Raw genomic sequence first — 17,369 nt, forward strand, 5'->3', positions numbered from 1 at the left:
TCTCTCTCTATCCCTTGAAACCTTTACAGTTTCAAGATTGCAGCAGAAGACGTAGATCTGACCCCTTGTTTGCATAGTAAATCTGTCTGTAGAATCATTTTAGTCAACAAAGTAGTTTGGTTGCCTTTCCTATTTAAACTCCAGTCTTTGTTTTTCTCTGAGATGAACTTCCTGGTTGAGGATGCTACTGTGATAGAGCGTCCCCAACCTTCCTACCCTTCAAGTGATGGTGACTTGTAGCAAGAGGGATTTTGGCATAGAAGTACATATGTATATTTTTGTGTTCCACCAAAGTAGTTCATATTAACTGTAGTCTTATTTACTTTGTTAGAATCAATAGATGTATCAAAGTAATCCATTTTGATTGCAATTTGTCAGCATGGATAGAATTCAGGTCTGTAAGTTGGTTATTTCTCCTACATAAATTGTAAAGTGAAACAGTTAACTAATTGTTTGTCTTGATTAACTTTTTTTAAACCACATTTACAACAGAATTAATAAATAAATGTACTGAGAACAAATGTCAGTTATTGAATGAAATCATTAAAACATCCAAATATAACAAACAAACAAAAAAAACTACTGAAAATTAAATTGCCATGCTCACTGCGAAATTTTGTCAACGATTAAGATGTTAATCATTTAGTGTAAAAAAACATACTTCCGTGGTAATGGTACTTCTGGCTCACCATGTAACACATTACTGAATAATTACATGAAACGTTATATGTATAAATATTCATTACGTAAGACAACATATTCACATGGATAAAGATATAAGCTTTGAACATGAGGACATATTAAAAATTGTTTTTTATTAAGAACTGCGTAAGGGATAATATATTCAATGTTGGGGTTTCTTTCCCCTGGCATGTATACCTTCGTGCAATTCCTTTGAGTCTTACAAAGGCATGTCTGGTTTGTTCCTCTTATGGAACGTGTTAATGTGCTATAACGCTCCAGCTCATTCAGCTGTGTTTGGAGATAAAAATGACCACAGCCCAACGTGCATGGGGCACGAGGGCCCATTCATCGCTGCTTGCACCTTTAATTTTGTAGTAGTTTCTACGTCTGATAGTTCAGGAATTGTGCTGTTCGCAGAGATCATTGAAGTTAGTTTCATCCATCAATCTGTAATTCCATATTTAATTGTATGAACTGGTTCAGCAGCTTGATTTGAACAACTGTTTGGCAGCTTTGCATTCTGAACAATACAAATGTAAAGTGGTTGATTAAAACGGCTAAAGTATTGTGTTTTGTATTTATTGCAACATGCAAAAAGAGATGAAGGCCAAAGTGTTTCTCACTCAGCGTCTGACCAATATTTTATCATCTTTAAACAGCTGTATTGGTTCAAAACAGGACACATGCTCAGCTCTCTCTCTCTCTAAACTAAAAAGTAACTAACAGACTGTAAACAATTTTATTACAAGCAGAAGCAGTAGTAGTTATATTAGTGCTCTTGCACCGTAATATTAATCATTTCCTCGTTCGACTTTATTTTGGACTTTGAGAGAAGGATTGATTTATTTTCTAACTATAAAACCAATAAAAGCATGAATAATACCAGAAAAGACATAAAAGGCATTCTAAATTAAAGAATTGAAGAAGTCTTTGCATATCACATCAAACACAAACAAAATATATAAAATCACCTGAAAATGCTGGAAATGCTTCACCTACCTGAACTTGTTGCTGTTGTCACCAGTTGTACATCGGTCATTGTGCTTTTTACAGCAGATAGTTTTCAGCTGTTAGAGTCACTGTGACAGTTATGATCTTTAACACTGATGCATCAGACCTGAACAGTCAGCACACAAAATAAAAATCAGTTCTCAGTTAACAATGATAATGTAAATATACCATTTAAAAAGAAGAAATACAGTGAGAAGAAAGACTAGAAATTCATTTACACTGTAAAGTGATTCAACAGTCTGTAAAATGAAAAGTTAAACTTGTAAAACGTGAAGTGATGATTAAAAATTGTGGTAATTTGTATCTTTGTGCTACGAGACAGAACTGTTATGTAAACTGTATTTCTCATAACTGACCACAACCATAACATTCAGTTATAGAAATTAAACACACAGTCAACACAAGCAATTAAAGTCATCTCAACAAAAGCTGAACATTTAGTCACACGGCTGTTGAATCAACCTGCATTACACTGTTTCTATTAAGTCATTAATTAATTATTCTAATATTTCTTTGGTTAAATCTACTCACCTGAAGTCGTTACTGCACCATTTCACCTTCAAGCTCATAAAGGAAAGTACAGACTTCACAGTGTAAACTGACTCAATGAGAGTGAACAAAAGGTGTGTCAGGAGCAAACGAGGAGCCTGATTGGACAGAAAAACTTGACTTTGAACTCTAATCATACGTTAAAATATGTTAAAAAGTCAAAATCGGACCTGTCTTTAGATATAAAGTGCACTCTACTTGATCTCTGTGTGTCCAGCTTGATGAGTCTCTATCTTGGAGAAAATAAATTAGCACAGTTACAACAAAGTGTTGGAATTCTGGAAAAAGCCTAAACCATGATAAACAATGAGGTTGCCGCTCCTTATACTAATCTATGATTTATCATATGTATATATAATATTTAACTCAGTCTGGGTGAGGACTCATCCCACTAAACTTGTCCTTATTTTTCATCTTCAGACACGAGCAAATTAATATGAAAACTAACATACAGGTAAATCTTGAGTCAGTTTTCCCTTCAGATGATGATCCACCCAAACTTGGCAGCAACACACGGTCACACTGCAATAAATCAGACCTTTGATCTGCTGTTTGACTGTAAAATTTAACTGTGACAGAGATGAAGTTACTGTGTGGAAATTTGATATTATGGCAACCAAAGAGAAATTCACACCAATTTTTAATTTTTGTTAAATGGACTTTTTGTGATAAATATTAACATCTGGGTAAATTCAGTCACTATAGCAGCCAAGAGAGCCGCTCACTGAGGAGAAATGGCAGCTCAGATTGTTGATGTCAGATTCAGAAAGTTGAACTGCAGGTCAGATGTTTGTTTTATTGGTTTATGATAATTGGTAAATCCCTTAACCAACATCCTGGTCAGAGTTAGAAATGTTCAATCCCACCAAAAGTATTATTGACTGAATTTCTGTCAGATTAAAACAGAAGTAAAAGGTTTTCTCAGATGAGATCACTGAAGAGTACATGTCAAAAGCAAGTTTTAAGCTTGTAGCTCACTGTGCTTAAAGTATGTGATAACATTTCGTTTCTGTGCAAAGTTTTTAATTTACTGTTAAACTTCAGGTGGAAGGTCTGATTTATTGACTGTGTGTTGCTGCTAAATTTGGCTGGATCATGTCCAGAATAAGAAATTTAATTAATGTGTGGAAACCTTTGTAAAGTAAGAACATTTTGACAGTGAGGACGTTTTGGAACAATTAGAACATTTTTGAAAGTACACACAGTTGCACTGTCCATTACATGAAATGAATGCATGTCTGACAGCCAGTCAGTCAAAAACTGTCAGTGGCCAAGTTAGAGATTATTTTATCTTAAATCTTAAGTCACCAGTAGATGTCAGAAACCAGTATTTCACTTTGACATTGTATAATAACATTTATTAAAACCATGAGGACATTTAACCCAACCCAATGTTTTTCAGCAATACTAAAAAATAGAATAACAATGATAACAGCAAAAATAATCAAGAAAACCATGCACACAGGGTGTTCTTTAATAAATTTCAAAACAAATTAAAGCAACTTTGCATGTAGTTTATGAAATTAATGAAAAATATGTTTTTGGTAAAATATACTCAGGGGTATCTTTCATTCATTCAACTTTTATTTATACAGAAAGGTCCAATGAGAGCAGAAACACTGTCTTTAGCATAAAAAGGCAAATAAGAAATGGGGATACAGTTAAACGTGTGGATGTGTCTTAGTGTGTATGTATGTATTTGTATTTGTGTGTGTGTGTGTGTGTGTGTGTGTGTGCGTGTGTGCGTAGCAAGTATTCTTCATGTCATGGGGACTCACCTCTCTTATGGGGTGTAAGGTTTGGATGGTGGTGACCCTTTACAACCAGGATGAAAGCCAGCAGGATTGAGGTGTAAAGTGATGGAGAAATGAACAGCATCAGTCACACAAGGATTGGTGTCAGAGCTCTGATTTTTTTTTTCTTTATACTTGTGACCATAAACAAATTACAAAGTCCAACATCTCTTACATACATGTAGCAGAATGGTTGACAGCAGAAGCAGTCTGGCTGATGTAGCAGGCTGCAGTGGATTACAACAGCAGCAGAGGTGATCCTGTGGCTGCATTCTCACTGTGCACTCCGTGAAAACACGACCTCAAAGAGAGAGAGATTAGTAGGGGTTCCCAAAATAAAAGCACAACATAACAATAATGAACTTCCTGTATTAGTCAATGTACGTGTGTGTTGTTGTTTTTCACCTTAGTTAGGGGGATGTTTGCCAGCTCCCTCACATGAGGACAATGTAAATAATTAATTTTTACATTATTTTATTAAGTTAACAACTAAACACCAATAAGACTGAGGTCCTTATCATTTTATCATCAGTGTGTTGGGTCCCTTTCTTCAGCTGTACAGTCTAATCTTAGAAACTTTGGTGTTATATTTGATCAGGCTAAACTTCAGTCAACATATCAAATCATTAACCCATTCATGTTTCTTTCATTTAAGAAACATTGCCAAACTCAGGTCTGTTGTATCACAACCTGAGTTTGAGATGATTATTCAGGCTTTCATATCATCCCGGCTGGATTACTGCAGTTCCCTTACCACCTGCCTCAGCAAGTCGTCCCTGGACCGTCTACAGATGGTCCAGAACACTGCTGTGAGGCTGCTGACCAGGTCCAGCAGGACGACTCACATCACACCCACCTTATGACCTTTACATTGGCTTCCCATCAGATTTAGGATTCATTTTAAGGTTCTTGTTTTCACATACAGAGCCCTGCATGGTCAGACATCTCTGACCTGCTCCATCCTTATATCACCAGTAGATCACTAAGGTCTTCTGATCTGGGCTTACTGGTTGTTCTTTGTGCTCAACTGAAAACAAAAGGTGATCATACCTTTGAAGTTGTGGCTCCAACACTGTGGAAGGTTCTTCTCATAGACACACTGTTTGATCTGCGGTCTCTGTTGACACCTTTAAAAAACAGCTGAAGACTCATTTATTCAAACTGGTCTTTGTCTCACCTCATAGTCTCTAGTGTTTGTATTTTCTGTCTTTTAAAGTCTGTTGTTGTTTATGTTTTATTGTTTGTTTCTTTTATTGTACCTTATCTTGCACTGTTTTTGGAAATATTTCATTAATAATTTGACTCTTGTGAAGCACTTTGTGACCTGCTCAGTGATATATTAAATAAATATTACTAACCTTACGAAAGTTAAGGTTAGTTTAGGGTTATGTTAAGGTTAGGATAAGTCTCCAGGAAATTAAAGTAAGTCAATGTAATGTCCTCTGAGGTGGTCTCTTTTATATATATATACACAATGTGAACTTCCTGCTGTTGCCAGCTAAATATAATAATAAAATTATAATATTTTATGACTACAGTGTTTATAGGAAAAGCTTCACTCATACTTAACTCTCAGTGAAAGATTGGATGAGTGAATGTATTTGTCAGCCACAGAGAAACATGAAAGGAAACTGACTGCTTAACATGTGTTTGTAGGTTTTTTGTAAAATGATGCTTTTTTCCACCTAAAGTCTGATTTGGGCCCTGAAAAAGTTTGAATAAAAACAATAAATAATGAAAATTAGACGTTCAATATTTTAAAATCAACAACACAGGAAATAATTATGTCACAACTGCTTCACCTATTTTTTGTAATGAACAGTGGTGGAAGAAATACTGAGATCTTAAGCAAAAGTATCAATACCACAATGTAATAATAACAATAATAATAATAATAATAATAATAATAACAACAACAACAACAACAACAACAACAATGTATTACAAGTAAAAGTCCTGCATTCAAACTTCTAAATATCTGAAAATCTAATGATTTTTTCTTCATGATGAAGTTTCCTAGTTTCATCTTTTCTTCCTCACTTTTCCCAAACAGCACAATCCTGAGTCCATGAACTGTCACAGCAGAAGAAATAAAACAGTTACATTCTCATCATCCTCCATTTTTACATTCTGTCATTTCAAAAAGACCAAAGAACTGATGTGAGATTTGCTCTTAAATTCTTTTGCTTTTGAACATTAAAATTCACTCCATGAATCTTGATTCACACATTTCTAAACATGTGACAGTTTCTTCTTCATGGATCATTTATCAGTCAGCGATGTCACTGTTCAAAAATGTGCATCACATCTGTATTAATGATACATTTTACAGTTTCTAGATAAACACAGTTTGCCAATAAAATCCACTGAAGAAGATCAGGTGGAAGCTTCAGAAACAAATAGCAAGTGAACCTTCAATGAAAAATTTATCAGATCAACTCCATCTTACTAATGTGTAAATAATAACTGACCTCTTTCAGTAGTGAAGTACTTCATGTGTACATTTCACACATCTACAGTGATATAACAGCCTGCAGTCACTCAGTCCTGACCTTCCATTAAATGACTGAGGATAAAAATACAATAAAGCTAAAAGCTGATTTCTATTGATTAAAACAAACAAATTATACAAACAAGCAAAACAAACTTATAATTGACTTTTCATCAACTTTATAAAGATTTTAAAACTCTTGTTGCTTCAGAGAACTGCAGCAGTGTGAATGTATTTCTGTCTGTGGAATCTAAAAGGAATAATATTAGTTAAACTTCCTCTTGTTGCATCGCTCTGATAATCTCTGATCAAACTAAAATAGTTGGTTAAGTAACCAGGAGCTGTATTCTTTGAACGTGAGACAAACTTTATTTGAATAATTCTTCTTTCCACTGTAAGAAAATTTTTGACATTTGCTCATAGAGGAAGTTTGGATATGACCATAATAAGCTTATTTTGATCAGTCTGCAGCTTGTTTTGAAGAGTTGTGGAGAACTGCTGCACCAGCAGGTGGCATCATTATCATCATCATCATCATCATCATCATCATCATCATCATCATCATCAAAGAGACATTGAACCAAAGCACAGCCAGAGGTTTTAATGTTCCACCATCTAGCAGAGCTGCTTTCCTGTCTGAGAACTTTTAGTGCCATGGCGTCCCCTCAGAGCTGATGATCCAGAATACAACCTAAATCATTTACAGCAGTTGTTGCTGCTGTTACTGTCTGCTCTGCTTTAACTGGAAGTTCTAGATGCCTTTAACAGGTCAAACTGCTGATCTTTGTCTGTCAGTTGTTTCTAATATTCTTGCTTCTGAGCTTCAAATTCCTTCATATTTTTCTCTTTAAATTCATTGAACTCTTCAGCTTTCTTTCTGGCTTCATCTTCATACTTCTTCTTCATATTCTCCATTTTTTTCTCATAGTTCTCCTCTAATTCTTTTCTCTCTTTCTCCTCTTGTTCTCTTCTGATTTGATCTTCTTCTTTTCTTTTCTTTTCATTTTCTTCTCTTTCCTGCTGATATTCTTCTTGGAGCTTTTCAAATCTTCTCTGTTCTTCCTGTCGTCTCTCTTCATCTTCTTGATTTCGTTTCTCCCACATTTCTTTTTGTTTCTTCTCCCAGGCCTCTTGTTGTTTTCTCATCTCTTCTCTGTTCTGCATCAGCTTTTTATCAATGTTTTCTTTTTCCTCTGATTCTGACTTTATCTTTTCCTCCAAAGCTGCAAGTTTTTGTTCCCACTCCTGTCTTTGAATGTCTCTCTGGCTTTTCCTCTTCCTGTCTTCTTCTTCTCTCTTTTCCTGTTCTTTCTTTCTCTCTTCACGTTCTTTCTGAATCTTTTCCTCCTTCTCCTGAAGTTCTTTCTCTCTCAGTTTTCTCTCCTTTTCAATTTCTGTTCTCTGTTTTTCTATTTGTCTTTTCATTGCCTCCTTTTCTTCTTCATGTTTTCTTCCAAACTCCTCCCTCTCTCTCTTCATCATTTCTTCCTTCTTCTTCAGGATCTTCTCCACTTCCTTCTTTATTGCTGCCTCGGCCTCTTGTAGTATCTCATTGGTGAAGCAGCTGCCGCCATTTTTCTTCACCATGGAGTCAATCTTGTTTATCAGTTCACTGACTTGTGTGCGGTTCCCTTCATCCTAGTTATTAAACACATGGTATCTTCCTCCACAGTCATCAATCAGCCTCTTAAAGGAATCATCACATTTCTTCTCAATGTAATCTTCAATGGACATCTCGTCATGTTCCAGTGAATCTCCTCTTGTGAAAAGAATGATGGTGAACTTTTCTGAATTCTTCCCAAAACCTTCCTTGATGAGTTTTAATGTCTCCTTCTCTTCTGGTGAGAATCTGCCAATCTGTACCACCAACAGGAAGACATGTGGTCCTGGAGCCAGAAGATTGATGCATTTCACCATCTGATCATTAACCTCTTCATGTGACAAAGTGGAGTCAAACAGACCAGGAGTGTCGACCACAACGACAGGACGACCGCTTACTTCACTCTGTGCTTTCTGACAACGTTTGGTGACTGATGTTTGACTTGATTCAGCTTCAAACTCTTTTCTTCCCAGAATGGTGTTTCCTGAAGAGCTCTTTCCACAGCCAGTCTTCCCCAGCAACACAATCCTGAGACTCTCTGAGCTCTGATTCTCATCATCACCTGTAACATCAAAACAACTAGAGTTACTTTAAATGTTCACAGTTACTACAGTTCAGTGCTGTAGCATCAAGACTGTGATACAGGAAATGATTTAGACAAAAAATGCTTCAATTTAAATTACTTACAAGTGATCTTGTTCTTTCTCAGCTTCTCAAGTTTAGATTGTTGCATGTTGATGTGTTTCTCTTGTTGTATGACTTTATCCATTTTGGCATGTGCAAATGTTTGTGTTGTATAACAACATGGTTTATTTTTAGATTGTCTCATCTTCTCCACAGTATCCAACATCTCAGAGATCTGCTGCTTGTCCTTGATACTGAGAACAACATATCTTCCTCCACAGCTCTGAATGAGCTCCTGGATGTCTCTGTTCTTTCTTACAAAGTCAACAACAGCTGGAGCTGTAGGATCTGACTCCACAGTGAACAGAATCATGGTGAAGTCATTGACTTGAGAGCTGAATGTGTTCTGGATGGTCTCTAACTCTCCCTTGTCTTCATCAGTGAGGGGATCCACAGGTAGGACCAGGATGAAGGCATGGACGCCCTCAGGATCACAGAGGGAGATACACCTGAATGATTCCTCCATCACTGCCTCCTGAGGTTTTCCATACAAGTCAGGCAGCTCCACCAGGGAAACCCAACGTCCACACACCTCTCCCTGATGTTTAACACACTCTGATGAGTTGGAGACTGAATGAAGCTCTGTCTGACCTAAAATGGCCTTGACTGCTGAAGTCCTCACTGCTTCTCTCCTCCCACACAGAACCAGGTTTAAAACTGGTTTCATGTGTTCAGACTTTAGTGTCATGGTTAAACCAGCATCCTCATCAAAAAATACATCACAGCTCAGATGTTCTCCATTATTCTCTTTTACAATTTGTCCCAAGCGTGTTAACAGCTCTGGAAGTTCAAGGTCCTTCTGCTTCAAGTATCTGTATCTGCACATTCTGATCATCTCTTTTAAGTGAGGATGGTTCATGTAGTTTTCTGTGAAACCTGAACTCTCCTCTCTGGGTGGTGATATCAATATCAGTGAATGATCAAATGATTGATCGCTGAGAAGTTGAAGAACTCTACAGAGTCTCAGTTTGTGTTTCTCAGTGAAGTCTTCAGGATGTAGAACCAACAGGAACACATGAGGTCCAGGATCAGAGAATCTCACACAGTTTTCTATAAACTCTGTCAGTTTGTGTTGTGAGATGTTTGGATGCAGCAGATCTGGGGTGTTGATGAGAACTATTTCTTTCTCCTTCAACTGTCCTCTGACTCTCAGACAGCAGTCTGGTTCTTCCTCAGTGTTGAACTCAGTCTTTCCCAGTATGAAGTTCCCCACTGAACTCCTCTCCGACCAGCTGTTCCCCAGTAGAACAACCCTCAGCTCAGACACTGAGAAGAAAAAAACTATGAATTATTCAAGGCAACTGTGTGCAGATTTAATCCAAAGTCAGCAGTTAAAATTATCAACCAGAGAGAATCAGCAGTTTAAAGGCAGATTTGGAGAAACTCTGTCAGCCATTAATCTTTTGTATTTCTTTAAACCAGACATTTTGGACCCTCAGATCTCATTAAACACCAGAATATTTCTGACTAAGGTCAGTTTGACTCACTGTGAGGTGGCAGCAATTCACAGCTGTTGCTGCGCTTCAGTGGTTGCAGATCATCTGTAATATACAAACTCATTGGTTTATTCAACAATTTTGTCTTTCATTATAATGTCTCATCATTGTTGTCTCCTGTTTTTAATGCTGCATTACCAACTGTTATTTAGTCATCACATGGTCTAACTTTCTCCCTAATTTAACTAAAATCTTTTTCAGCCAACTAACAAACAAAAAGGCAAATAAACAAACATAAAGAAGTGAAAAAAACTTTCTTTGCAGACATAAAAAAAAAAATCTTTGGAGAAACTATATCACTGCAGCAAGTAAAGAGAAGCTGAACATTTACAGGAAATATAGTGCAACATTTAGGCATAAAGTACAGACATTACAAGTTTTATCCCATAAAAGAAATTCTTGTTCCCTGCAACTTTGTTATTCTGTCAAACTATATGCAAGGACTAAAAGTGAAGTATAATTATTTGAAACACATTCTTAGTTTGACTGGACTCACCAGATCCTGCAGTCGCCATGATGTCACTCTGCTGGAAACATCAGAGACTGATTCAACTGGAGAACAACAGCTGCATTCAAAAAAAGGAAAGTGCACAAAAAATATTTCTCTTATTCACACACAGGTTATAGATAATGATTTCATAAAGTTAATAAACAACTTTGCACACTGGCTGATCTAATATGGAAGAGAGGAATCTTTGTAATTTTTAAAATTCAGAGTGACAAACTTTAAACTTTAGTACTCACAGACAATCCTCAAATAACCACCACCAACATGATGTATGGGTTTTTGGTAAATACATTTATAATGCTGACATAGTTTAGCTGCAGTGTATACGATAGTTTGTATGGAGGGTTTTAGAGACCAAATCAGGTGTTGTGGCGCACCGCAGCAGGGTTGAGTGGGGGTGTGAGGGTATTTATGCTCTGGAACATAACCGCTGTGAAACAATCAGAAAATAACATTTTATTGATCTGATTCACCAGCTTCCTCACTAACGTTACTAGCACTCCCTCTCTTCATTCACTCTCTAGCTCACTCGACCACAGCTGCTCTCTCTCTCTGTTTTTCTCTCGTCTTTTTTAAAACAAGTCAGGAGGTCGACAGAAAAGTCTGACTTTACGTTTAACGTTCTCAAATGAAGACAAATGTCTTCCCCTCGTCCCAGTAACGTCTTTGTACTCAGGCAATTGGTGGTTGAACTTGAATCTACTGCTTTTGCCTAATTCAAGATGTCAGCACCCGGTGCGGATCTTAATGAAATCTTGTGTGCTACAATGGTAGATATGTTGGCTGAAGCTGAAAAGATGGAGGCAAATGCCAATTCCTGTGCTTTGTTAGATCAGACTGAGGGCTTTGTTGAATGAATTGGAATGATATCGGCCCTGACTATCACAGAAATGAATGGAGCTGTATTCACAATCCTCGCAGAGATAGTTCAGCAACTGAGGCTGAGAGTGACCAATCAGAGGCTTTAACCCATTTATTTATATCTATTTATTGCACTGTACCAAGTTACACTATGGATAAATAAAAGTAGGCCTATATATATAAATAAATAAATAAAATTATGAATAAATAAATACATGTGTGAATAAATTAATAACTAAATAAATTAATAAATACTGAAATGAATAAATAAATATGCAAATGTGTGAATATATATAAATACACAAATAAATATAACATTTATATATTTAATTTCTCATTTAATTTGTGTTTTGTTTATTTATGGTGCCAACTGAGCATTAAATTATAGAATTATTTATTTATTCATTGATATATAATATGATTATATATTTACTTATTTATTTAAGCATTTAAATATATAATTATTAATGTATTAATATATTTAGTTTTGGCCCTTAAAACCTTCCATAAGTTTTTAGCCTTTAACAATATGCTAAATGTCCTGGGGAACATTTATAACTCAAATATAAATTAGACTGTTGTTATGGTACCTGAAGATTTTCTAGTGTTTCCCTGTTTTTTCCCCTTCCCTGTGTTTCCAGTGCTCCCCTGTCTGTCTTTCTCTGTTTATGCTGTGTGTGTGTGTGTGTGTGTGTTGGCCTGGGCGTGGCTCTCCTGGCTCCCAGCTCCACACTCCTGGCTGCAATCAGCTCATCACCTCTCCCAGTCTGCTCACCTGCCTCTCATCATTTCATCAGCTTGCAGTATATCTATCCCAGCTCTTCATCCACTCATCGCCAGATCGTTGTTTCTGCCCAAGTGGTAGCTTACACCTCAGGCCTCTCACTTATATTTAGTGATTTCTCAAAGTTTGGACTGTTACTAACTGCTTTTTCTCTATCCAATGCCCCTGGACCATTACTTGCCTGCCTGCCAGCTCTCCAGCCCACTACCACTTACTCCCTCCTGCCTGATCTTACCATTCTCCCTCACTTCTCTCAGCCCTCCAGTCCTCGGCCTCAGCCTGCTTCATCCCCACTCCATCCACCTCAACTTCCCCCCACTTCCCTGGCAATAAAGCCTTACTTCAATTAACATCACTCTAGTCTGTGTCTGCATTTGGGTCCACACTGCAAACCACAACAACTGTTTGACGTTAGTGTCACTCATTCCTAGCTGGAGCATCCCACTTCAACCAGTCTGTACTGGTACAAAACCAAAAACTTTCAGGTAACGTGTCTTCTCTACATGCTGCTTTTTGCCAAAAAATGCAGACTGTGTGTGTGCGTGTATGTGGTCACACGAATAGACACGAATAAATACTATATAACTCTATAATACGGCTAAGATGCAAATACATTTGTGTCTTTATTGTAAATAAAGGAAAACATCATTTAATGTAACTTTGTATTACTTAATATAATTCCTCTTCCTGGTTCTGTTTAACAACCGGAATCTGAAATGGCGGATTTACAGTTGATTAAAAATTGTAATTTGAGATACAATTACTAAAACTTTGTTATAGTCTCACGGAAACAGAATTTTATCAGATTAAACAGAGAACTATCTGAGTTTCGCATTATATACCAAATTACAGAAAGTCGTTCGTTTTCTTGCAAACAGTTTAGTCCATTTCCGCTTCAATATTTTACACATTTAGCTAAAGTGAGACGGTATTTACTTGAACTGACGGTGTGTCAGAGTGCATCAATTCTGTTCCTATATCTGTTCCTGAAATTGAGTTCAGTTAGAGAAGTTATAACACTCTGTAAATATGATCTGAACAGACGCCCATCTGTCAACGATCAGTGATCGATTTTCAGTCATTAATGTCACTACTAAAGCTTAGTGCGGTGTAATAATCGGTCCTGTTGATCCATCCGCATTACTGTATTTACATTATTTGTTGGTATTTATATGGTATATGTAAGTATTAGTTGAGTTTACTCACCAGTTGAACTTTTTTTTTACTGCACCACCGACCCTCAACACGAATGAAAGTGAAAGAAAATATTCACTGAAAAGAGAATATAGCGAGCTGCCTTGTCCTACATAGTGTTACAACCTCCAGAAAATGTGTGGATGAGGATGTTGCCTTAACGCTGTTATTCACATATTTTACTGTATCCTGGCATTATGCTATCAACTACTCTCTCTTCTTTGTAATGTAGTTTATGCTGTGATATTAATTAAGAATATATACATGGTTTGTTCTCGTCAGGTGTCCATTTTGTGCCACCGGCGCCATCTTGTGGAACCCCTGCAAACTCGAGCGGGGCAACCCAAAAAGCCGTTGGCACAGTCAGCGCCCCAATCTGAACACATATAATAGGCAGCCTTTATGTTAGTAAGTAACAAACTGAGTTTTAAAAAAGTGAATAAATTGTGGGTAAGTTATAGGCTATATGTTTTTAAGTGTGATTTTTGATGTTAGAAATCACTCCTGGGCAGGGAATGAGCCTAATGTATTTTTATACCCTTCTTGGAATTAAATGTGTGGAAGCAAATGATGGATAAATATGTAATTTAAGAATGCCATCAGACAAGGATTTATGTTTATTAGGAATGACTATTTATTTGTATGAAGGAGAAATAAATCAAGTTTTCTATGAGTTCTTGAGGAATTGTGATTGATTATCATTTGTGTTTGGCTTAATTTCCAGTTGAATGACAATTTTGCTTTTTTGTATGAACTTAATTGTTAATTAAATGAGATGAGCTGGTTTGTTTAAGTTTATGTGGTTATAATGTGCATGTAAGTGTGGCGGTGGAAGAAAAGCCAATGCTTATACTGGTGCTAATGTGGATCCTAATAAATAATGAAAGAAGCTGGCTGTGAGAGACCAACTCTGTTGTCAACAAGTATATTGTCATTTATTTTACCTTGATAGCCAGTCTGCTGTATTGTGTCCAGATGTATGAACCTTGGTACAAACTGGCTGTGAGACCCAATGTTACCGATTCAGGGTGGTCGAGGAGAAGGTGAGGTGATATATTGGCAGGGGTGTGTGGAAAACTTCTAAACTTGACCAGTAGACCCACCATCCAGACGTCACGTCAAGGTAGGACTGTACTATATTGAGAGGAGACGTTCACTTACTCCACTGCTATAGTGTAGATAATACAAATAGGTAATGTAGGTTCTTTTTCTGGGTTAATTGTGCGTCCATCTATTGGTAATGCCTCAGGGCTCCAGTAGAGGGGATCGCGCTCCTCTCCCTCACTCAATACAGACAAGTGAAGGTGAGAGCAGTGTGTTGGTTTCTTCATCCCTCTCCACTAACTATTTTCCCTATTTTAAGGGCATAATGACACTTCAACACAAAACATGTGACTGGAGGAAAAAAGATTATTTTAGGATATCACAGTGTCCACATTCCCCTCTTGAAGTTTTACTTTCTGCACTTCAGACCAGAATGATTTTGTGTCCTGAGTTTATAAATTCTTTAACAGACTAACCTGTGGTGGAAGGTGACCGAGAACATTTAGAAGAAGAAGAAGAATCTTTTTTATAGCATGTTTCAAAACCAGCGTTACAAAGTGAAAAATAATATGATACTGTACATACTCAAGTACTGTACTAAAGTACAATTATGAGGTACTTGTACCTTACTTGAGTATTTCAGTTTTATGCTACTTTATACTTCCACACAACAACATTTCAGAAAGAAATAATTGCACTTTTTACTCCATTATATTTATTGATCAACTGTAGTTACTTTTCAGATCTAGATTTTAGGAATAAAACATGTATTTTATATTTGTAATTAATTTAGCTTTTACTTGTAAAAGCATATTTTTATACTGTTGAATTGTTGTTTTTACTCTCTCAGTACTTCTTCCACCACTGATATACAGTCACTGTTGAGTAAAATCCTCACATGTGCAGAGTTTTGATCATTTTTAACATCTTGATGATGCTGCATGTTTGAAACCATCTAAAATCACTCTGAGAGGTCGTCTATATACTGAACAATGTCTCTACACACACTGCTGTCTGCCACAGTGTCATTATTGATCACATTTTCTACAGATTTACATACATGTTCACACTTTCTTTGATTCAGTCTTTTGAAGTTTTTGAAGTCTACTCAGCCACTACTGTGTTTAGTTAACAGGAAGTTAAAGGCTGAGTCAGCATGGAGTGGTTCTCTTGACTAACAGGAGCAGAACTAGTTGCTCTAATCTGTACAAATCAACAACACACCTGCTTGTCAGTAAGACAGGTTGTGTGTGAGGACTGAGAAGGAAACAATACATTCAGCCAGATTTAACCTGCAATAAAATGCAGGTTGAGATATCTCTTGATAGTTTTTCTTCTCTTTCTACAGCTCTGGATAAGAGACACAAAGAGCTCCAGAAACACATCAGACAACATCAGACATCTGAACACCAGACCAGAACCAACCACAGCATCCACTGGAGAGAGGTCAAAGGTCATCGACCAGCAGTCTGAACGACCGGAAAAAGATCAGTGAAAACATTCACATCTGACACCAGAGACGGAGTTACCATCTTCCCCAAATACGACCATCTGTTATTCCATACTTGGTCATGTGATAACAATAAAACTGTCTCCTTGACAACTGAGCAACTCCCTCCACTGAGGAAGGCCACAAGATGAACCTGAAAGCTTCAGAGACAAGTTGGAGCTTGTGTTCAGATTGTTTTTTCGTTTGTCTGGTATATAACATTGTGGTTCTCCATGCGGCTGATATCAATGACATCATCTTTCTCTTTCTTCATTGGCCGTAGAGACAACAGTCAATGTTCTCAGGCCTTAGTTTTTGGCAGACTGGCCCTTTAGCAAACACACTCTCTTTGGTGCTGTGGTCACTTGTGTAAAGTATTTAATAAACTGGACATTCTTGCCCCAAACAGTTGTCTGAACTCCCAGAAACAGAATTGACTTCAATAATGCTGTTGTGTGTTTATTTGTCTGCCTCAGCAGTATTTGAGTATCTGACCTTCTTGTCCTGAATGTTACTGAACTGATACTTGAACTATTTAGAGTTGAATTAACTTTGTTGATGTTGTGAGACTCTTGAACTTAAACTTGCATTTGGATATTGAATTGAGATGTTTACATGGATGAAGTTTTAAACTTTTTAATTGGAAAAGAAAAGATACTGATCATTTTAAGGAACAAAGATAATATTCAAACAGTAGTTTCTTCAATTGTTAATAATGAATAAGTATGAATAAAAAACATTTGTTTAAGATTCAGTGAAGTTTATAATAAACATGTAATACAAAATGTAACAATAACCCAACAACTGATAATCAACATGTTAAAACCATTAAAATTGGACAGATGTTGAAAGAAAAAATGTAAAATTGAATGAACTTGTAGTTTCTGGGTAAGTCAGGAGAGGCTCAGAAATACGCAAAAATGTTTATTAGGAAGAACATCATTAAAAGTCACCATCAGTCACTTCCTCATTATTTATATGGTTCAAGGTGAGTGAACCCCAGAGGACGATTTCAATCTATTTTCCATTTGCAGATGCTCATATTTATTAATATTCTGGCTTGTTGCTTTGTTAACTTACATCTCTGAGAATTTCTGCCCTTTTTCCTGATTTGCCCAAAGAATCATTACAGAACAGATACAGATCACTGCAAACTAAACATCATATTCAGTTCTATCTTT

At 36.7% G+C, this 17,369-nt stretch overlaps 1 protein-coding gene and 1 long non-coding RNA gene across 3 annotated transcripts in view; one reads left to right on the plus strand and one right to left on the minus strand.

The window, feature by feature from the left end:
• LOC122968483 (GTPase IMAP family member 8-like) overlaps positions 1-11,268 on the minus strand; it is a 32,267-nt gene extending 20,999 nt beyond the window's left edge. The window contains exon 1 of one of the 2 annotated variants that reach the window (XM_044333776.1): positions 10,805-11,268. In XM_044333776.1, the coding sequence (XP_044189711.1) occupies positions 10,805-10,823 (19 nt within the window). In that variant the 5' untranslated portion in view covers positions 10,824-11,268. Of the gene's footprint in view, positions 1-1,683; positions 3,655-10,804 lie in introns of those variants that run through there. The other variant, XM_044333768.1, reaches the window with a different exon arrangement.
• Positions 11,269-12,930: 1,662 nt separating this feature from the next.
• LOC122969363 lies at positions 12,931-16,835 on the plus strand. Its single transcript, XR_006399003.1, has 3 exons — positions 12,931-12,946; positions 13,938-14,778; positions 16,048-16,835. It is a non-coding gene; the product is annotated as an uncharacterized LOC122969363 (long non-coding RNA).
• The last annotated feature ends 534 nt before the right edge of the window (positions 16,836-17,369 follow it).

Source organism: Thunnus albacares, chromosome 2 (assembly GCF_914725855.1).
Source record: "Thunnus albacares chromosome 2, fThuAlb1.1, whole genome shotgun sequence".
NCBI lineage: Eukaryota > Metazoa > Chordata > Actinopteri > Scombriformes > Scombridae > Thunnus > Thunnus albacares.